Source organism: Pseudopipra pipra, chromosome 4 (assembly GCF_036250125.1).
Source record: "Pseudopipra pipra isolate bDixPip1 chromosome 4, bDixPip1.hap1, whole genome shotgun sequence".
NCBI classification, from domain to species: domain Eukaryota; kingdom Metazoa; phylum Chordata; class Aves; order Passeriformes; family Pipridae; genus Pseudopipra; species Pseudopipra pipra.
The window spans coordinates 70311462-70330461 of record NC_087552.1 but is presented as its reverse complement, the minus strand read 5'-3'; the positions used below and the strand labels follow the sequence as shown (position 1 = coordinate 70330461).

General features: G+C 42.6%; 1 protein-coding gene across 1 annotated transcript in view; it reads right to left on the bottom strand.

Moving 5' to 3' along the window:
• Positions 1–17173, bottom strand: part of KDM3A (lysine demethylase 3A) — a 30404-nt gene extending 13231 nt beyond the window's left edge. Inside the window, exons 1-12 of the mRNA XM_064653502.1 lie at positions 17151–17173; positions 16263–16451; positions 13581–13730; positions 11367–11477; positions 9751–9853; positions 8759–8883; positions 8222–8294; positions 8049–8137; positions 5712–5863; positions 4154–4725; positions 2735–2936; positions 282–496 (exon numbers count right to left, since the gene is read on the bottom strand). Coding sequence (XP_064509572.1) covers positions 282–496; positions 2735–2936; positions 4154–4725; positions 5712–5863; positions 8049–8137; positions 8222–8294; positions 8759–8883; positions 9751–9853; positions 11367–11477; positions 13581–13730; positions 16263–16433 — 1963 coding nt within the window. The 5' untranslated portion in view covers positions 16434–16451; positions 17151–17173. The remainder of the gene's footprint in view (positions 1–281; positions 497–2734; positions 2937–4153; positions 4726–5711; positions 5864–8048; positions 8138–8221; positions 8295–8758; positions 8884–9750; positions 9854–11366; positions 11478–13580; positions 13731–16262; positions 16452–17150) is intronic.
• Between the last annotated feature and the right edge of the window lie 1827 nt (positions 17174–19000).

The following is a 19000-nucleotide window of genomic DNA, read 5'->3' as shown; positions in this document are numbered from 1 at the left end:
TCATAACAGAATTACACTCTCTTTAACAGGAAAAGCAATTTGAGAAATTGAGAAATGTCTTCTGACAAAGGGTAAAGTTACCTTTCCCCTTCCCTCTGCCTGCAAGCAAAGACTTGTTGACACAAGTTCACAGTGGCTCTCACCACTCCCTGTCTCTGAGAAGGAAACACTCAAATATGACATTTCCAAATACATGTAATGTATTTTCACACAAGTCAGAAGCTTAAAGCTTCACATAAAGCTGTGAAAACACCCATTTTTTCAACGCAAACTGATCTTACTGTGTGGTTCAATCGTTGCCATAACTTCCTTTTCAGATATCACCAGCTGACAGAAGTGGTCTCCAATGTTGGCAAGGATGTACTTGGCTGTGTCAAGATCCAGACCCACAACATTTTTGGATAAAGGCAGCCACAAGCTAATAGCCTCAGGGTCATACTTATTTGGAGTTAAGAAGCCTTCCTCACGCAGTATTCCATGCTTATTAAACTGCAACCTGAGGAAAGAGGGGGAGAAGGAGAAAAACTCATATTCTGAAATGTTTTATTGGTTTAAATTCATTCCAATCAGTCAATGCTTGAACTGCAAACATGTGTACTGTATGCCAATGAGTTTACTCAGTGGTTACAACAGACATGGGTAAACATACTGGTCACTAGGATGAGGCATGTTTTATGTACTGCTTGTTTTAAACAAAAAAGACTGAAAATATCTAGTTTTTGTAGTAAGGTAGATTTCCTAACTAAAATGTTTGGATTTTTTTGGTTTTTATTCAGATAAAACGAAATCAGGTTAACAATTTTTAAAATGCACTGGCATTAAGATCACATCTAGGAGGAGGCAACAGCAAGACTTTAATCTAGAACTATGTACAACACAAGAGAAGTGAGAATGCTTTAAATATAGAATATATTTCACTAACAATTCACTTGGAAGTAGCTGTCAAAAAGCACCAAGCAAAATTTGAGTAAGAGATTCTTGAGTGATTCTGAGTAGGTGGAAAGAATGAGATCTGTACTGTTAGTAGTGTCTTAAATTAAAACATGAAAAGTTCTGCTCAGGACTTCAGGAACCTTTTTACTAAATGCTGTAGAGGAAACTTGATTCTGATGACAACATGTGCTCACTTAGAGTGTTAAGTGTGGCATGAGAACATGTGCTGGCAACTGCCATCAGATAAATGCCATCTCCAAACTTGGGAGATTTCACATTCAATAAAAAGGGACAGTTCCACCAGCTTCAAGGTCTAAACCGAAGGATTCAACTGCTTTGAACTGCACTGCAAGTCTGGATTGTTACCCTGAGAAGATGAATTAGCACAGACTTTGTTACTCTGGTCTCACACATCAGGTTATCCCAAGACTTAATATGGCACAATCTCTAATCTGAGGTTAAATAACAGATTATTAATATATCTTCATTTTTTTAAACTTTTAGCAACAAAACCTGGAAGGGAACAGTGTTGCAGTGATAAAATAAACCTCAATAAACCAATGAAAGAGTGGAAGAGTATTTTTTCATGATCTTTGTAATCTTTCTGCTTTCAATCTTTTCAGAAGGTCTACAGGCCTACAGTGTTTTATTCTACCCAGAGACCCAAAAGAAAGGAATTCCTCTGAAAAAATATGATAATAAGTAAGGTTCCCATCTCCCTTGAGATCACTAGTATTTTTGGTTTTCCTCTCTAATATCAGAATTAACTTCTTCCTATAAAACACAGTCCATGCCCCAGATCTTAAATGTGTGTGGTGGGCAATGAAAAGCAGCATGCAAGAACATCTAAACATGAGATCAAGGAGTTCATGGAAAATATTTAGACAATTTGAAAACAAAGGAAGAAAACGTTAAAAACCAGTCAGGCACTGCAGTTTGACAATAACCACTCTGGGCTTACACGTGGGCTTCAAGTCACAATTTAACACCTTTCTGAAACTGTTTGTCATGGTGTCTTAAGAACTAAAGAGTTCAAACATCAGAAGATGGACTGTTAACTCAAGAATCAGGCCTGGAGGAGGGTTAGGGTGTAGGTGGAGAGGGTGTAAGGAAGTAGGTGGGGGAGTAAACGAGTGAAGTTGCAGATTAGGTTTGGAAAAGCAACCACCATTTATCACTCACTGTTTTCCCTGATGTTATCCCCTCCCCATCTGCCCTCCTGAAATCTAGTGAGTGCTGTGATGAAATGTTTCTGTGGCAAGCTTAAATGCAGTTCAGACTCCAGCTGAGAAGACCCAGCCACTTACTGCAACTCTTCCATAGTTGTGGATGCATGGGTAACATTTTGTGTCCAACCACTAAACTTCAGGAGATAGAATACTTCAGGGTAGATGCACAGAATCTACCCTCTCACTAGTATCTCCACTCAAACTAAACTCACATTATCCCGCTGGCACTCAGCCCAGAACAGCAAAATAAAGAGCTTAAAGTCCTGCCAAAATACTTTCTACTCAAATTAAGCAGTTGTAACATTTCTAAGGGTTAAAAAAACCACGGGCAACCGCTCATTAGTTGGGTATATTGGCCTCATAGCTACACACCATATCGAGCAGCTTTGAACCACAGACCTACAGGAGACCATTCTGTCCAAATAACTGGAGTTTTAGTCTGTCGTGGAAGATTAGATCCATGTCATCCCTAACACTGAGCACTCAACAGCCCCCCTATCAGAAAAGGTCAGATGTCCAGCTCAGACATAGGCACGTTTTTCACATTTACGGAGTATCCAAATTGTTCTTACCTTCTGAAGTGAAAGAATCTACAGAAGACAGTGGAGTCTCTCTGATCCTTGTTCTTCCTGTAGCTGTCCAGGCGGCATTCCCTGCACTTGTGCAGGTGAGGGGCGATGTTATTGCAGGAACCATCCTGCACAAAAGCCTCCCCACTCTGCTGCAGCTTCTTCACTTTGGCAGCATCGGATAAGATGGATTTGCGCGCAATTACTGTGGGGAAGAGCACAGATTAGAAAAGCTTCAGCTTCTCACACACAGGTGCCAGCAAATGTTATTTTAGTGACAGATCCACATAAACTTTTCACATTACATTGAAACAAAGTTATGCTAAAAATATTTGCAGTCAGCAGAAGCCTCTTCTCCAATCCCCACAGCCTCAAGTCATAGCTCCACTGGAGTCACACAGTCTGTGGACCCAAGTTTAACAGCTTCTTTTAGTCTTCCACAGAGGCGTACTTTGAAAGACCATCTGCTTTTAAAGGAAGTTCTTCAGCCATTAGAGCTGGAGGCCTGAGCAGATCAGAGCACACAGCAACATTTCACAAGAAATGAGGACAGAAGTAAAACCTGGCCATTTCTCAGTCCTGTTTTCACCCTTCATGATGCAACAGCTTTCAGTATCTTTCTGTAACAGATGCCAAACATCTCCCTTCCTCCCACACTCCAGTGAGGCCTCACAGGGCACAACAGTGCCTGCCTGGCTGGCTACGTACTTGTACTAATTATAGAACAGGACACAGTAATCCAAGACTAAGCAACATAAAATTGGAAAGAAAGGGAGATTTCCCAGAATCCTGAAGGATCAGCTACACCATCTGATACCCAGCAGGACACAGGACAGCATGAGTGCGGCTCTTTAAACAACAACAGCCTTTCCCATTCTGTCCCATATGAAAAACTGAAGAGTTTACCAAGTGGAAAAGAGAAACAAGGTGGGTTGTTTTGGAGCAGGGCTTGATTTTTGATGGTGGTTACTGGGTTTTTGTTTGTTTTGCTTTCAGGACACTTTTTTTAAATGAAAGCTCCTCTTGAACAGAGCTTTGAAAAAAACTTCCATCTCTCACCATGCTTGTAAAACTTAGGACTGCTGCTAAGAAAAGGCAGTCTCATTATGCCATCACCATTTGTATTGCAAACAGAACCTTGATTTTGTAACCTCTTTTGCCATTCTGTCCCTGCATACATTTTGTAACAACTTATTTCTAAAAAACTAATGATCAGTCCTTTTCCTTTATCAGAAAGGGACATTTTTCTCAAGTTTATTGCATTCTCTTTGTAAAAGAATGCACAAAATTACTTACATTCCTGATTCACTCAAACAATTTAAAGTACTGATTTTTCATATGCAACAAAGGACCCATCTGTACGTAGCTAGACAGAAAACACAAGGGTTTTCAAGTGACAGGAAATTTTAAAAAATAACTTACTATTATCCTGGACCTTGGCACTTCCAGTCCAAAAGCTTTCACTTTCATTTCTGTCATAGAGAATCTCATTTGAATTTCTTCTAATAAAAAACTCCATGTCTGCAAGTTCATCAATCTTGTTTCCTTTGTGGCTGTTCTGGCCGCTGCAGGGGCTCTGTGATTTAGCTCCAGACTCATTAAAGGAGAGAAGATGAGCATCTGAGGTCGAGGGTCTGCAGTCTAAAGTCCGCTGCAGTTCAACAGTGCCACTGCTTCTGGGTATTGCTATGGAAGAGTTGGGATTCTGCAACTGTTTCACAGAAATGCATTCCTTGGGGAAGTTCACTGTGGGCTTCATGAGAGGTTCGTTTGCGTTTTTCAGGTTGGTTCCTTTTTCATTAGTTGGATCAGTCAATGGTGAGGATCTTGAGGTTTTCAGAGAGGTGTATTTACCATTTTTACCGTTAGGATTTTGCATTTGTTCCTTAGACACAAACCCCACTTTAGGAAAGGCTGTCAGATCTCCCTTCAGTGGTTTAATTCCAGTACTAAGACAGGAAGGATGAGTTTCCGGTAAGCTCCGTCTACATGTGCTGAAACACACGACAGGCAGAGAAAAAGGTGTCAAACAAATCAGGGCATCAGCTGCTCAATCAAGTCATACTTAAAGCTTGAAAGAGTAAATTTAGTTATTTAATTATGTGCTTTGAATTCTGATGTTTCGAGATTTTAAATTTTGTGTGAGGCCAAATAGGTTTGTGTTTTTGAGGTGGGTTTTTTGGGTTTGATTTTTTTTTTCCAGAGTTAGACAGAATGATAAATCTCTCCGCCTGTGTAGGCACACACAAATTTGGGTGCTGCACCTACTCCGCTACCTCACAATTAAATAGTTGCTTTCTTGTTTTCCCCATGCAACTGCTGAATAACCAAATGCATTTCATTTGCATGTCTGTGTGAAAAGATTCTCAAGGAACTTCTGGCTGGCATCACAACTCTATATCGGACACAGCAACACCTCTCAAACAAAAAGCTAAAAAGAAGAAAAATCATGTTTTCCACATTTAGCATGTGAGACGACACAAAACTAGTAGAACCAACCCTAAAGCACTTCAAATTTGAGTTCTCCTGTCACACTATTTCTACCATTATGTCCATTTTGTGACAGAACTGGGGGTAACAGTTCAAAGCCACTGGTGTTCAGCAGAAATACAGCTGAGTACGAGTACTTGATCTGCAAGGAGGCAGACACCTGCCTGAATGTCTTCTGGTTTTCTGGCAGGGGAGGAATGCATTTGACAAGCAGGGACCACACTTGTGCATCCATGTACAGATGGGTACAATGAGGCAGTGACATTGGCCTGGGACACTGAAAGGGTCACTACCTCCAAGATAAAGATGAACATGGCATCAGAAAGTAAATTATTTATCCAGGGCAACTAAGTCTAACACTTTTCTACATCAATTTTACAGAAGAGTAATCACTACAGCGATTTAAAATGACCTCTGAGTTTGTTGTGCTAAGAATTGGAGTTATTTCTGAAGGGAAAAACATCTGCATAAGCACAAAGTCATTGCTTACCCCTGAGGAGTTTCTGCACCAAGGTTGGGTGGTGAGTTTGCTGGCAGGGGCAGCCCTGGGTGCCTTTGGTCTTTATTTGCAGGAGTACATCCCAGCAATGCTTCACCCAGCACGGTTGGTACTGACTGCACATGACCCTGGCTGGGAGAAACCTGCAAGGGAGACATGGACAGTTAGGAAAAGTCAGGATAACAGAAATACTGTTTTGCAGGGTTCAGCTTAAAAAGAAAAATATATTAATGGTCTTCCTACTATATTTAATAAAGCAAATTAAAGACTCAGTTCATAAGACGGAAGGACTTTAGAGCGTCCTTTTAGACCTCATAGGTTCCATGAAAGACTGTTCATGTCAATTCATTTTCCCCCAATAAACAACAAACTTTTTTGGGGGAAAGGAAGTGTATTAAGCAAGTGGAAAGGAAGGCAGAAAGCTCTGCTCTTGGTAACTGCCAGTGCAACAATGTTTCTAAAGCAATTGCAGTAGCTGGAATTCAGAAATAGATTTCTGAGCTCCTCTGAAAACCCCAAAGAAAATGAAAACTCTGAAGTTAGTCTGACAGCATTACCAAAAATCTAGATGTGAACTTCCTTGTAGCAAAAAGATCTTTATACCAGGATTCTAGAAAGTGTTAAGCAAAGAAATCCTGTCTCGATTAAATCACCAGCCTCACAAATCTATAATCTGTTTAGGAACACAACAGGCCCACCAAGTTAGCAAGTGTCTTGAAAACAGCAGTTTTCTGTGGGGGTCCTTCCTCAGCTCCAATGTCCATATTTTACTCCCACATGCTCGACTTACTGCTGGAAGTTACACTACAGGCTTGTTAGAATCAACTCCAAAATATTTCCTCTCTGCTCTGGTATTACACAGCTGTCAAGCATCAAGTCAAGCTCTCAAAAACAAATGCTGGAGATAATTAACTCCACATCAGAAATCCCAGTACTATCACATTCCAAGTAAAACAAAAAAACATTACTTCAGCTTATCACTCCCATATATTCACACCCATCAAAACAAGAGAAACCAACACAGCTCATGCTTTCCTTTCTAGAAAGTACACTCACTTGTAATCCTTTTGAGAAAACAGTTGCAAAACATTTCCCAAAGAGTACAAAAGTGATAAGGGCTCCAGTCCTTCAAAGGAATGCAGACTGGGAAATTAGATGTAACTAACTTTACTACTTTAAGGAAAAATTACGTTGAAACAAGCTCTGAACGGAGATCATGGCAAATCTTCTGCAAGGCACTTGCAATGTGAAATAAAGACCAGCTTTGTGTGTATCAAGCAGGCTGCTCAATGGCTGGATGTGCAGAAAGCTGAAGAAAGGCAAACTGAACACCCCAAAGCTGCTAAAGGTGCTCAAGCACGAGCTGTAGAAACACAAGCAGACTATGACTGCAATGCACTGCTACTCCATTCTGACTTGCTGGTGGCTCTTCCTCGGTGGTAAATACAGGACAGGACACTCTCTTCATTGAGAAATCTTATCCTGTACTTGCTGCCTCATGCTGTGTCTTTGTGAAGCCACTGAAGATTGCTAATAATTATATCCACTGATAAATGAAATACACAGAGTTGACTCTGCACAGAAGCAGAGAAATGCAACCCTCCCACACCCCCACCATTCCAGAGCTTTCAGAAGTCTGGCTACTCCTGCCTGAAGTGCAGTTTTTGGCCTGAAACACTGGGTCAAAATAAGAGGGTAAGTCTGATGCACTGTTCTTCAGCCAAGCCATCATTTTTCATTTGCATTTCTACACTTCGCAACATTGTCTTTTGACCTTTGAGAGCTTATTTACCTCAGTGATACCTGGCAGGTCACTCACAAAAGAAATGAGAGTAGATATGGAAGTACCAAAAAAGCAGCCACACTCCCTTTCTGTACTGAAAAAACCTTCTTCCACGCTGCTGCTTATGTAGCTTGAATCCCCAAAGGATGCAAGTGTAGCTGAAGATTTTGGGATCAAGTACAAAACAGTTTAAGAAGGAACATGAAAAGCAAAGGTTATAGACTTGAGAACTGCTTTGTGTTTTCTCCCACTACAGAACACACAACCAGGCAGGTCAACTCCTAAGCAGAAAGAGGGGGTAAAAAGTGGAAAAAAAAAAAAATAAACCAACCAAACAAAACCAACACACCACCAACCTTCAAGGCTTAGTAACTTTTGCTTCTATTCTCACAAGGCAAGATGTTCTACTCATGCCCAGACAAGTCTGAAAGGACTCAACACACCCTCCAAGGGATTTATTATTCTACTTTCCAATCTAATCCTTATTTGTTTTGAGAAGTGACATAACCATTACATAACAGTCATATATAACAGCAAGACATTACCTCAGGAGAAGATTTTGTGTGTTTAGCATCACCACTTCCACCATTCTCAGATGACTTCCTTTTTACACCCCCAATTCTTTTTGATTTATCTGGAAGAGAAGGTGATCAGGATTAGTCTATTTATCACAAATACCCTACTTGGTGTTTGAAGGACAAACAATAATAGGTCTTACCACACTTCCCATTGTTGTCATATATGATTTCAACATGAATTAACTCTGGATCAAGAGTTTTTAAAGCTGGAATCTTGGAACAAGAAACAGAAGCAGTCATTTAGAAGGTGAAAGTTACTATTTGAATATATTTATCTCAGATATTGTGGTATGGACTTAGACACTTCTAGGTATTCTTTGAATACCAAGCTGAGTTTAACAATATGCCCTGTGACAGTGTCTCTGCAGGAGAAAACACAAACTGGTGTTTCAGGGCACTGTCTGCACAGCACAGAGAGCAAAGAAACCAGAGTCACATTTGCTTCACTCTTCAAATACAAATTCCAGGTCTCCCTCATTTTGCATACAAGGACATTTGTTACTTAACAATCTACGAGCAGCACACAGAAACACTTTGGGTAATTCTGCACTACACCAATCCCTGTGTTTTAAGATTAGAGTAAAGACAGAAATAAAAATGGTGTTGGTGGGGATATAAATACAAGTTCTTACCCATTCCCCATATCTGTTTGTAAACCCACAGCAACTGGTTCCTACCTCCTGGCAGTTGACTTCCAGAGTCCTGGTAGCTGGATTGCCATTGACAACAACTGCTGTGAACCACTGAGTAGATGGATCCAGGCTATAAATTCTAATTTTTGAACCAATGATATTTTTTCCACCTTAAAAAATAGGGGGGGGAAAAAAAAAAAAACTTGAGACAAAGGAGGCATAAAGATCATCATAGTTATCAATATGAATTTGCCAACAGTATTGCATGCAAAATGCAAGAAAGCAAAACAAACTGAGAACCTTTAGACAACTTCCACATGAGCTGGAAGAAAAATTATACAACTATGTTCCAGCTACCTCCTTCCTGGAATAGTTCAGTGAAGTTGTATGGAGGCTAAGACACATAGCAGAGGCCAGACTAACCTCCAGATTTCAGACTGTGAGGCAGATCAGTGGACACAGAAATGAAGATTCAATGACTAGATGTGAATTTTTCCTCTCTTTCCAGTATTGGAAATGGCAACTCTTAAGTTGCAATATTTGCCTCTCCATAAAAGCAAGACATTCCTTGTACATGCAAGCACATGACTATAAATATGCTCATATGAACCCAGTAATTAAGAATTGGAAGCTGGCAAACCTAAACCCAACAAATTTAATTTGACGAAAAAGGAAGTCTCTATTCAAAGCTTTGGAGGCTTTTATAAACAAGCAGCAAACAAAAAAAAAAAATCAAGTTACTTGAAACAATAAACTACTCCAGCTAACTTCAGTTGAGAATTTCTACAAGTTTGGTTTCTCTTTCACAAGTAGCAGGCCATCTGTGTGCACTTAAATTACACACTCACTCTTACAAGGGAAATACTTGAAACTTAAATCTCTACAATCCTTCACATTTTGCATTCACTGTCAAAGCAGAATCAGTAGTATTAAAAAGCTTTTATCCCCTAGAACAGGTTACCAATGAATTAAACCATCACTGAAGAGATTTCCCTTTGGACTTGTTGTCAGTTTTCTGCTCCAGAGTCTGCTCATACCTTGGACCAAGCGTGTTTCATCCAGGTGTTTCTTAACCAAAGCCTGGATTTCTTCATTTACATGTTGATCATCCTTCAGAGAAAGCCTGGAACTGTCCACATCCTATTTATGAAAAAAAGAATGTAAGTTTGTATTAAGGATAATGCTTTTGACTAACAAAACCCCATAATATTTAGAAACAAGATGGAAGCAACTGCAAGTCCAGCAAGTTTCTCATTACTGTGTTACTTCAGCTCCAGGATGTCGGATTTGAAGCAGACACCACTTTCTTACCACTAATTTGCATCAACCATCTGCAAGCCAGACTGAACTGAGCTCTCCAAGTCCACTTTAACACTGTTCTGAAAACAACCCAGCTTTGTTTTAGTAGATTGCTAAGTTAAATTAAGAAATAGATGGTTCAATGTAAGATTTTAAGTTCTCAGAAGTAGTAACTTATTTGTCCTGAGCAGATGCAAATATTTAAGTTTTATGTTTCTATTCATGACATTAATGTCAAGATCCAACCCATCTCAAGATACCATTATAAAATGTACATATGAATGAAAACAGAGACAGCTACATCTAAATCATTCATAATTATTGGGCAATCATGTATTTATATTACAGTTGAGGGGGGTTTTTTCCCTTCCTTGGTATGTAAAACAAGCTGCTTGTTGAATTCTTGAATTAGAATTGATTCTGAAATGGAAAGTTCAGAGCAAATTTCCACCCAAGGCTCAAAGCGTGCTGTTAAGAAAAGAGTTTTAGGGTTTTTTGGGGTTGGTTGTTTGGTTTTTTCTTTTTGTCCCATGCACTGCTCTGGTATTTGTAAGAGACAAAAGAGTGAAGGGCCAGAAGTCAATAAACTTATTCCAGATGCCAGTAAAGCAACCTTCTCCTCTGCAGTGTTGAGATAAGGCTTCTACATAAAGACACCTCCACCCTGCTTGTTGAGCCAACACAGGCAAGACAACCACATACAGCTCAAATTTAGCTTTTAGTGATTCTTTGGTTAGTTTCTCAAGAGAACTTGTGCATTTGCTGACTGTTTACAAGCCAAAGCAGAAACTAATGATGGCACTACTGGCAGTCTCAACCTGGGACATCTATTACTATTTTTATTTCAGCCTGTTTATAGGTCCTGAGAGTAGTTTCCTGAAAAAGCTAAATCCTTTATCCTTAGCAGATACTATTCTTGTAAACACCTGACCAGCCAGTCAAACAGGGCAATCTTTCAACCCATCTGTACCTAATTTTCACTAATAAACTGTCCTCATGGTGCTCAATGAAGGGACTGTAATTCAACTATCTAATTTACATTCTGCCCAATTCCTCATTTGTTTAGGATTAGCAGTGATGTGCTTCTGATAAATAGCAAGATTAATTCCTGACTCCCCTGCAACTCCTCTCATGGTAATGACAGTCCTGTTCACAAGAACAAAGGGAAACTATTCCAGGTTATCCCCAAGATCAACATGATGCAACTGCTGTCACCTGAGCTGAGTAACTGTCCCAGCACACTCCCTCATCCAGCTCTCCTCAGTGACCACGTCCTGGATCAGCTTCAGGAGGTTTTTAATCAACACATTACATTCAGAACAGATATTTATGAGTTATGGCAATAAACACCTACCTGGATGGGTGTCAAAAGGTCCTTAGACAGAAAAATACATCTCTCCTCGCCCAGATAGCGCACTGAAACCAGTGATCCCATACCAGCTTTGTCCACCAAGGACTTGTAAGTCTACAGAAGTGATAAACATGTTCTTAGAAACAGAGTTAAGAAGATCTCATCATTCACCATTTGCATTTAAAAGATTACTTTAGTTTTGCATCTATTTTGCTGTTAAGCTACTACATCTACATGCAACTCTTGAAAGCAAGTTTCTAATAAAACTTCTAATACATGCCTAATGAAGGAGTTACTGCACTACACTTGAAATTAATTTCATCCATTAGTTTGGAATTCAGTGCAGGTGGTTGTCATTAGCATTCATTCATCTCAACATGAACAATTTACTGATACAATAATTCTAATGGTGGATGTGTTACTAAAAACCCTCCTTATAGCAGATTGAGGGAATAACCAGCAAATCAGTAAATGGTTTACAATGAAGGTCTCATAACTTGTACATTGGCTATACACTGAAATCTTAATTTAGGCATGTGTGATGACTTGGACAGCCTCATAGTCATACCACTGCAGTGCAATGATGAAGCTGTGTTCAGGTATACCAGAGGCTTCAAGAGCAGACAAGGAAAAAAATTTCCTTTAAAAGCTTCTGAACACTTCCTAATATGTTCAAAGTTAAATTTTGCCTAATCCTGCAGTAACAGCTCTGAGTGGGAAGGCATCAGGAGCCTGGAACAACAGAAGTGCCAAGAATAAGATATATTTGTGCTCCATTTAAAAGAAAAAAAGAGAATCATTCTGGTAGAACATATACTTGGGTTTTCTAAGGACTGATCAAAGAAAGACCTTCTTCCCCCTTCTTGTTTTCACCTCAGTTAGGTCAGCATTGGCAGAGGGGCAGGATCACCCCAGGAGGGACAAGAGTCTCTCCAGGAGCAATTGGGCATTACAAGAGTTCTACAGAGCTACTCCACTTGTCAGGAATACAAACCCACACAACCTCTTTTATGACCTTTTCTTTCCTGCCCTGCATGGTGGTAAAGGGAGAAGAAGCCTTTTTTGCTAAGGCAAGCTCCAGAATTGGGCATCACTTTACCCTGCAGAGTCCCTCTGCTAAATGAGCTTTGGAATATGCACCCTGCATGAACTGGCATGTCAAACACACCAGGAATAAAACCTTATGCACAAATTCTCCACTAAGAACTGTTCAGACACTTGGAAATGGACAACAGCTAAGTTTAAATAAGCAGGTTTTCAGTCCATCTTATCAGCAAAATCACCAGCAGAACTGCTGATATTAATCCACAGCTCAGGAAATAAAATTAAGGATTTCTATTTCCACTTCCTCCCTCATCCCACTTGGTCCTATTTCCAATAAATATTTGCTTAGATTAGCTTTGCATAAGAAAAAAAAATCAGCTAAAACACAGCACTATGAATTCTACTGCACAATTTACACCTAGCAAAAAGTATTAAAACATGAACTACAAGTTCAGCATAACTCATGTTCAGCAAGTTCACGTTTGCATCTTCATTTATCTCACGACTACTTTCTTGAGTAGCAATACCCAAAGTAGTCAAGTAGAACTATACTGGCTGAATACATTAAGAAACATTCCCTGTTCACCTCTCCTGGGTAATTTGCCTATCCAGCCATGCATAGTAGTTACAGGAAGCTTAGTTCTCTGCCTTATACAGTGTATCTCACGTTTTTACATGCAAAAAATCCAAATCTCACAAGTCACCTGTGCCAGGCAGACATCACATAAGAACCGTTTGAATTATTTTTGTCTCAGGATCAAGAACCACTGCAGAATTAACACTACTTGAGGCAGAGCCAAACAAGAATTTTAAAGTAAAAATACAGGCTTATCCTTAAAAACCTATTATTTACCCTTTTTCTCTATTCTTATCTGCAATTTCATGCAAGAAGGAAAGAGCCATGAGACCAGAGGGAGAAGGAATTAACACTGTACAGAACAGTGGTTTGGGAGAGAAGCAAAGTCATAAAAATACATTCTTGTGTCCACAGGCAAAACACACCAACTTCAAGTGCTGACAAGCTCTGTCCAGCTCCAGCTGTACAGACATTTAGTCTCTCTTCCCATGGCACCTAGAAGTGAGGCTGTACTAGAGAAATCCACCCTTGTGACAGGACCATCCCCAGAAGGTGGAACTGCAGAACCAAAGTGAGTCGACCCAACGTGTACTTGCCATTGCAGGCCACTGGACAGCAGGCATGGACTGGGATTTTCTTTCAGCCAGCACCAGCTTTTGCTCCACCAGGAATGCTATCATTGTATGGCTGTAGACTTCTATCCATCTTCGTTTTTCCCATGGCTCATCATCAAATTCCACACAAATCTACAGAAAGGAAGCAAAGCAAAGGAGTGACTAACCATAAAATTCAGGCACAGTCAACATAGAAAAGGAGAAACAAACATCAATTTACTCAAAAAAAAAAAGAAATCATTGCCAGTACTACAATACTAGCATGATTATTGCCTTTTTGTCAACACAATCAAGCAATTGCTAAAGCATCCCAAGACTGACCTGGTATTTTATAAGTGATAATCAATGTTAACTGGCTTATCATCATTACTGTCACATAAAACAGTAATATTCCCACTTCACTTTACAACTTCCCATCTCAGAAAGTCCAGTGCTGCCCAAGGACAGTTAAATGTGTTAACACTGTCACCACTGTTCACAAGCAGGGAAAAACACAACCATAAAAACTACTAAAACCAACAGAAGGGACACACAGATTTTCCACAAACTCTAGAGCAGTTGAATAAAAAAGTTGTTTTTTTCCAGAAATATTTTAAGAATAACAGTCCCAAAGAATACCTTTAGCCAATTTATTGACAGCACAAATGACAGTAAACCAGTAAAGGTGACCAAATTGTATAATGGTTGCTTTTAACTGCTTTTTATCCTTACAAATCTCAGAAGCAACTATACAAACTTCCCAAAGGGAAAACAACTGTCACTTCATGGCAAAAACATGGTGGTTTAACAAATTTCTTTGGGATGGCATTACCCTTCTTTCATAGGCAACATAGAGAGATCAGCAAATGACTGGGAAAGACCACAAATAAAACTTTGCCTGAATACAGGAATCAGAACATGTGGGAGAGGACTCTACTCTGGGAAAAAAATAATCATTCCCTCTTTTCATAAAACATAACATTCCAGTCTAAATACATTTAAATAACAGCAGAGAAATCTCAATTGAGGGAATCTTAGAAACATTTCCTGATGTTTACCTTCCCTCTCAGGGGAGAGGCAAGTGAAAACCTGCACACAAAACAGCACTACCACAGCCAGGAGTCATCAAACTAATGGGTGCAGAAATGAACTTAGTCATTTTGAGGTGCACAGAAACAATGAAAGAGATAAGCAAATAACAAGTAACAGAACCAGAAGGGCTTGTTTTGTCTACAGCATCAGCACTGCACAAACAGGAAAATACAGTTGAGTCAATGATTTCAACAGCAGTTGACAGTTCTTCTACACAAAACGTAAAGTTTGAGAAGTAAGTACTTCTACTCCTTTACAATACAAATATTTAATCCCCCCTCTCAATCCATTACTATTTTGGGTCTATCAATCATTCTTCCACAGAGCCACGAGAGGAAATGAGATGGGACGAGTTTTGGTACAAAGCCCTCCACGCCTCCATTGTCCGCCCTGCAACTTCTTTTAACACTTGAACTGGAGAACTCATCAACTCAATCGCTTCTGGCAGAACCGTAACCAGTCACAAAGCTCACAATAGAGTCCCCAACAGCACCTGCTCCTTCTCCTTTCTGCAGAGAAAGTCCTTAAGGAGAGCTTTCTGCACCAACCTCCTCCTCACTCCAGGCACGGTACAGGCACAGCCCCGCGCCCAAAGATGGACAAAGCTCCACCCCCGCCGCAGATCCACAACAAGAAGCTCACAACAAAGTTTGCGCTTTCGAGAAAGAGTTAGAAACACCCACGGTTTCTTTTTGTTTGACAAGGAAGAGGTGCTTCTGCAGTTACTCAGAGGTCGCCAAGTTCCTCCCGTTACAAAAAAGAGGCAAGGAAACAGTTTAAAATGGAAAGATGGTGCTGTTCTTGCTGTCACAGGACAGCCACGGAAGTCCCTTGGAGAAACCAGGACAATGTACGAGACGCCACTGCTACAATGGAGTCTTGTCCTTGGGGAGTAAGAACTCGCTCTATACTCACTGTATACCCAGACACGGCTGAATACTTTTACTGACTACAGTTGCCAAATAAAGCCTCTTAAGAACTTCACAGTCAAACTGTAAAACGTCCCTTGACTTCCACACAAAATACACAGCGAACAAGTTACACCACGCTTGCAAACCACTAACTCCGTGTTCAAAAACCCCGTTGGTAATCATTAATAAGAAGTGGCCACCATGCAAGAGGAGTCCGAGAAACCTCCAACACCAGACACGAATTTGGCACGTCTTTCAAGACCTACGTGCTTGTCCATGACCAGCTACTCCAAAGAGGACAGGAAAGTCACCAAGCCCAACAACACTGGAAGGTTTCAGTTTCATCTCTGGGGGGAAAAGAAACCCGTTCCCAACTGGCAAGACCTTAAAACTACAGAAATAAAACCTAGGCACGGCAGGTGCGGCAAAAAAACCTGGTTTTCAAAACGCTGGTGGAAGAAAAGCACATTTATAATTAGTTTGAGGTAGTTGCTGGCATTAGTAGGAGCACATCGGGGAATCCCTCGGCAGAAGTGCACATGATTCCAAGCGCGTTGGCCAAGCAGACCTTCCCCCCACCGGGAGCAGCGTGTGCTCACACGTGTACACACACCCACGGGGTTCCCAGGGCGCAGGTAAAGCACTCTGGATTTAGCAGGTCGCCGTGAAAGTTCCCGGTTACCTTCAGGTCTGGTTTGGATATGTCCGTGTGTGACACTGCCCGGATCCTGCCCGACTTCCAGGGCCATTCCGAGATGCGGGTGGCGTCCCACGACCTGTCCTCCTCCTCCGACAGGCACAGGAACCTCTTCCCCACGAGCAGCGACCAGCTCCCCTCGAGCCTCAGCACCATTTTAACTCATCGGGAGGCCTTCGGGGAGGAAACCGAGGGGAGGAGGAGAGAAACACATAGAGCGGGGCGGTGAGCGCTTCCTCCTTCCCCTCCTGGCCCCTCCCGGTTCTCCAAGCGACTCCGGACGAGCCCCTGACACCCCCCTGCCCACCGTCCTGTTAACCACTGCCCGGCGGGGGTGGGTGGAAGGCAACACCAAGAACGTATTTCCAGAATGGCTGCAGCGCAGCTCCCGGCCATTCCCACCCCCGTCGCCTCTTTGTTCCTTCCTCCGAGCAGCCGGAGCGCCGGGCGGCAGCCCAAGGGGAGGAAGGCAGGCGACCGGGCCAAGCTCCTTCCGCTTCACCAATACCCCGTCCTGCCTTGCCCGGGCAGCCCTCCAGCCCTGTCCTTGCCCTCACCTGCTCCCCCCCGGCCCAACTGCCGGTGCACCCCGCGGTCACTCCGGGCAAGGGTCCCGCTCCCCTCCGCCCCCCCCGCCCCGATCGCCGCCGCGGCCGAACGACACTGTCGGCGCGGAGCCGCGCACACGCCCCCTCACCCGTGCGCGCGCCCCCGTCCCGCGCTCCTATTGGCTGCGCCGCGCCGGCGGGGCGGGGCCCGCGGCGAGCCTCCTGCCGCGATTGGACCGGAGGGGCGGGGCCCGCGCGCCCGGCCACGCCCCCGAAACCGTTGCTCAGCAGATGGCGGATAAAAAAAATAAAAAAAGGCTGTAACCTTCCGCGGGAGCTTCGAGGGAAGGAGTCCCTCAGGAGGGCAGCCCGCGGGGCGCCCACAGCCCGGCACCAAGGGAAGCACGAACGCGCTTGGGGCCGCGGTGCCTCTCCAGGTCCGCGTTCCTTCCTCGGGCGTGCCGACCCTTCAGCTGTAGGGCCGCCTTCGGGGACGGCGGAAGAATCCGAGGGAGGCCAAAGGGTGTGAGACAACCGCTTATACGTGCGGCTCGCGGCGTACTCAGATATAGCACAGGGGGCGGTGGCACCCGCGGGGCGCTGCCGCGCATGCGCGCGGGGGCGGGGCCGGCACCTGCGGGAGTGCCCCACAGGCCGCCATCTTGTTGGGCTGAGGGAAAATGGGTCCAGACGGGCTCTCCGTGCTCAGGGAACGGCATAAGGCGAAATAGGACAAAAATAAGGCGTGCCTGAGGTTCCTGGGCAGGATGGCAGGCTGTGGAGGCGCTCTGGTTGTGGTTGGTGCGGCTTGTGTGGTTGTATCTGCAGGCAAATGGCTGCCACCAACTCGTGCCTTTTAACACTAGACCTGTGTGTTCTTAAAAAAGACAAGCCAAGGCCACAAAATCACAGAATGGTTCGTGATGGAAGGGACCTTAAACACCATCCGGTTCCAACCCCTTGCCATGGGCAGGGACACCTTCCACTACGTCAGGCTGCTCCAAGCCCTGTGCAAGTTGACTTTAAACACTTCCAGGGATGGGACAGTCACAGCATCTCTGGGCAACCTATTGCAGAGCCTCACCACTGTCACAGCAAAGAATTTCTTCCTAATACCTAACCCTACTCTCTTTAAGCTATGAGAACCAAGTAGTTAGAATATGGCAGTGGCTGGATGATAGTGTTTAGCAGTGACCCAGCAGGACCCACATACACCTCGTTACCACAAGACTTTCCCACCAGAACGTGTGAGAGGAAGAAGACCAAAAATGAAGAAAGTACCTAAGGCCAAGAAGCTGTTGACTCATCCAGTTTGCTGGAAACCCTCAGTGCTCAGCTTGTGCTTTCTCCATGGCTCCATCCATCATCAGAGATGTCTGAGCGCCAGAAATCTCCATCAGACTGCAGCGGGATATTCCTGCCACGTTCTGGTCTCACACTCCATTTTTTCCAAGAATCGAGTCTAGAACTTGTGTTAAATTCATTTTTAAGCCTTTCCCACCAATTTGTGTCAAGACTCTCCACTGACCACTTGTCTACTACATTCAGACAAACACATTTACATATGAAATCAAAAGGCACTAAAGCTTCCTCATATGCCATGATGAGAGAAATGCTGTTCTTGTTCAGGCAGCCCAATTTTCACGATAACTGTAGGCAATCTTCAGTGATTTCTATCAGTCGGATGAACCTATTTGCAGTATTTTCTGCAGGGAAAAACAAGGATATAAAATAAATAATAGAAAATTAATAGATGAGCAACTGCTTGTAGCCTGAAGAACTACCCATTAGCAGGTACTGGAAGAAGAAACAGCTATGCTTGTTTCTCAGATTTAAATATTTACTGTATAGACCAGACCTACAAAGTGGAATTTGTGATAAGGTATTTCATGAAGCAAGCTAGATTTGAAAACACCAAATTACTTGTTTAATTGTAGGCATCAGACTCTTGTAACAGCAGCTGTACAACGTAAACATCACACAATATTGGTGTTGCATAACCTCCTTATTTAAAACCCTTGGGTTTTATGCATACAGAACTCTTTGCCTCAAAAAGGAGCTGATTAATACACGCAGGGAGAGGGATGTCAGGCAATGAGGAAGCAACATTAGTCAACCCAATAAATCAAGCTGTTGGTAGCACTCCAGTTGCCTCATTAGGCATTCCATTGAACT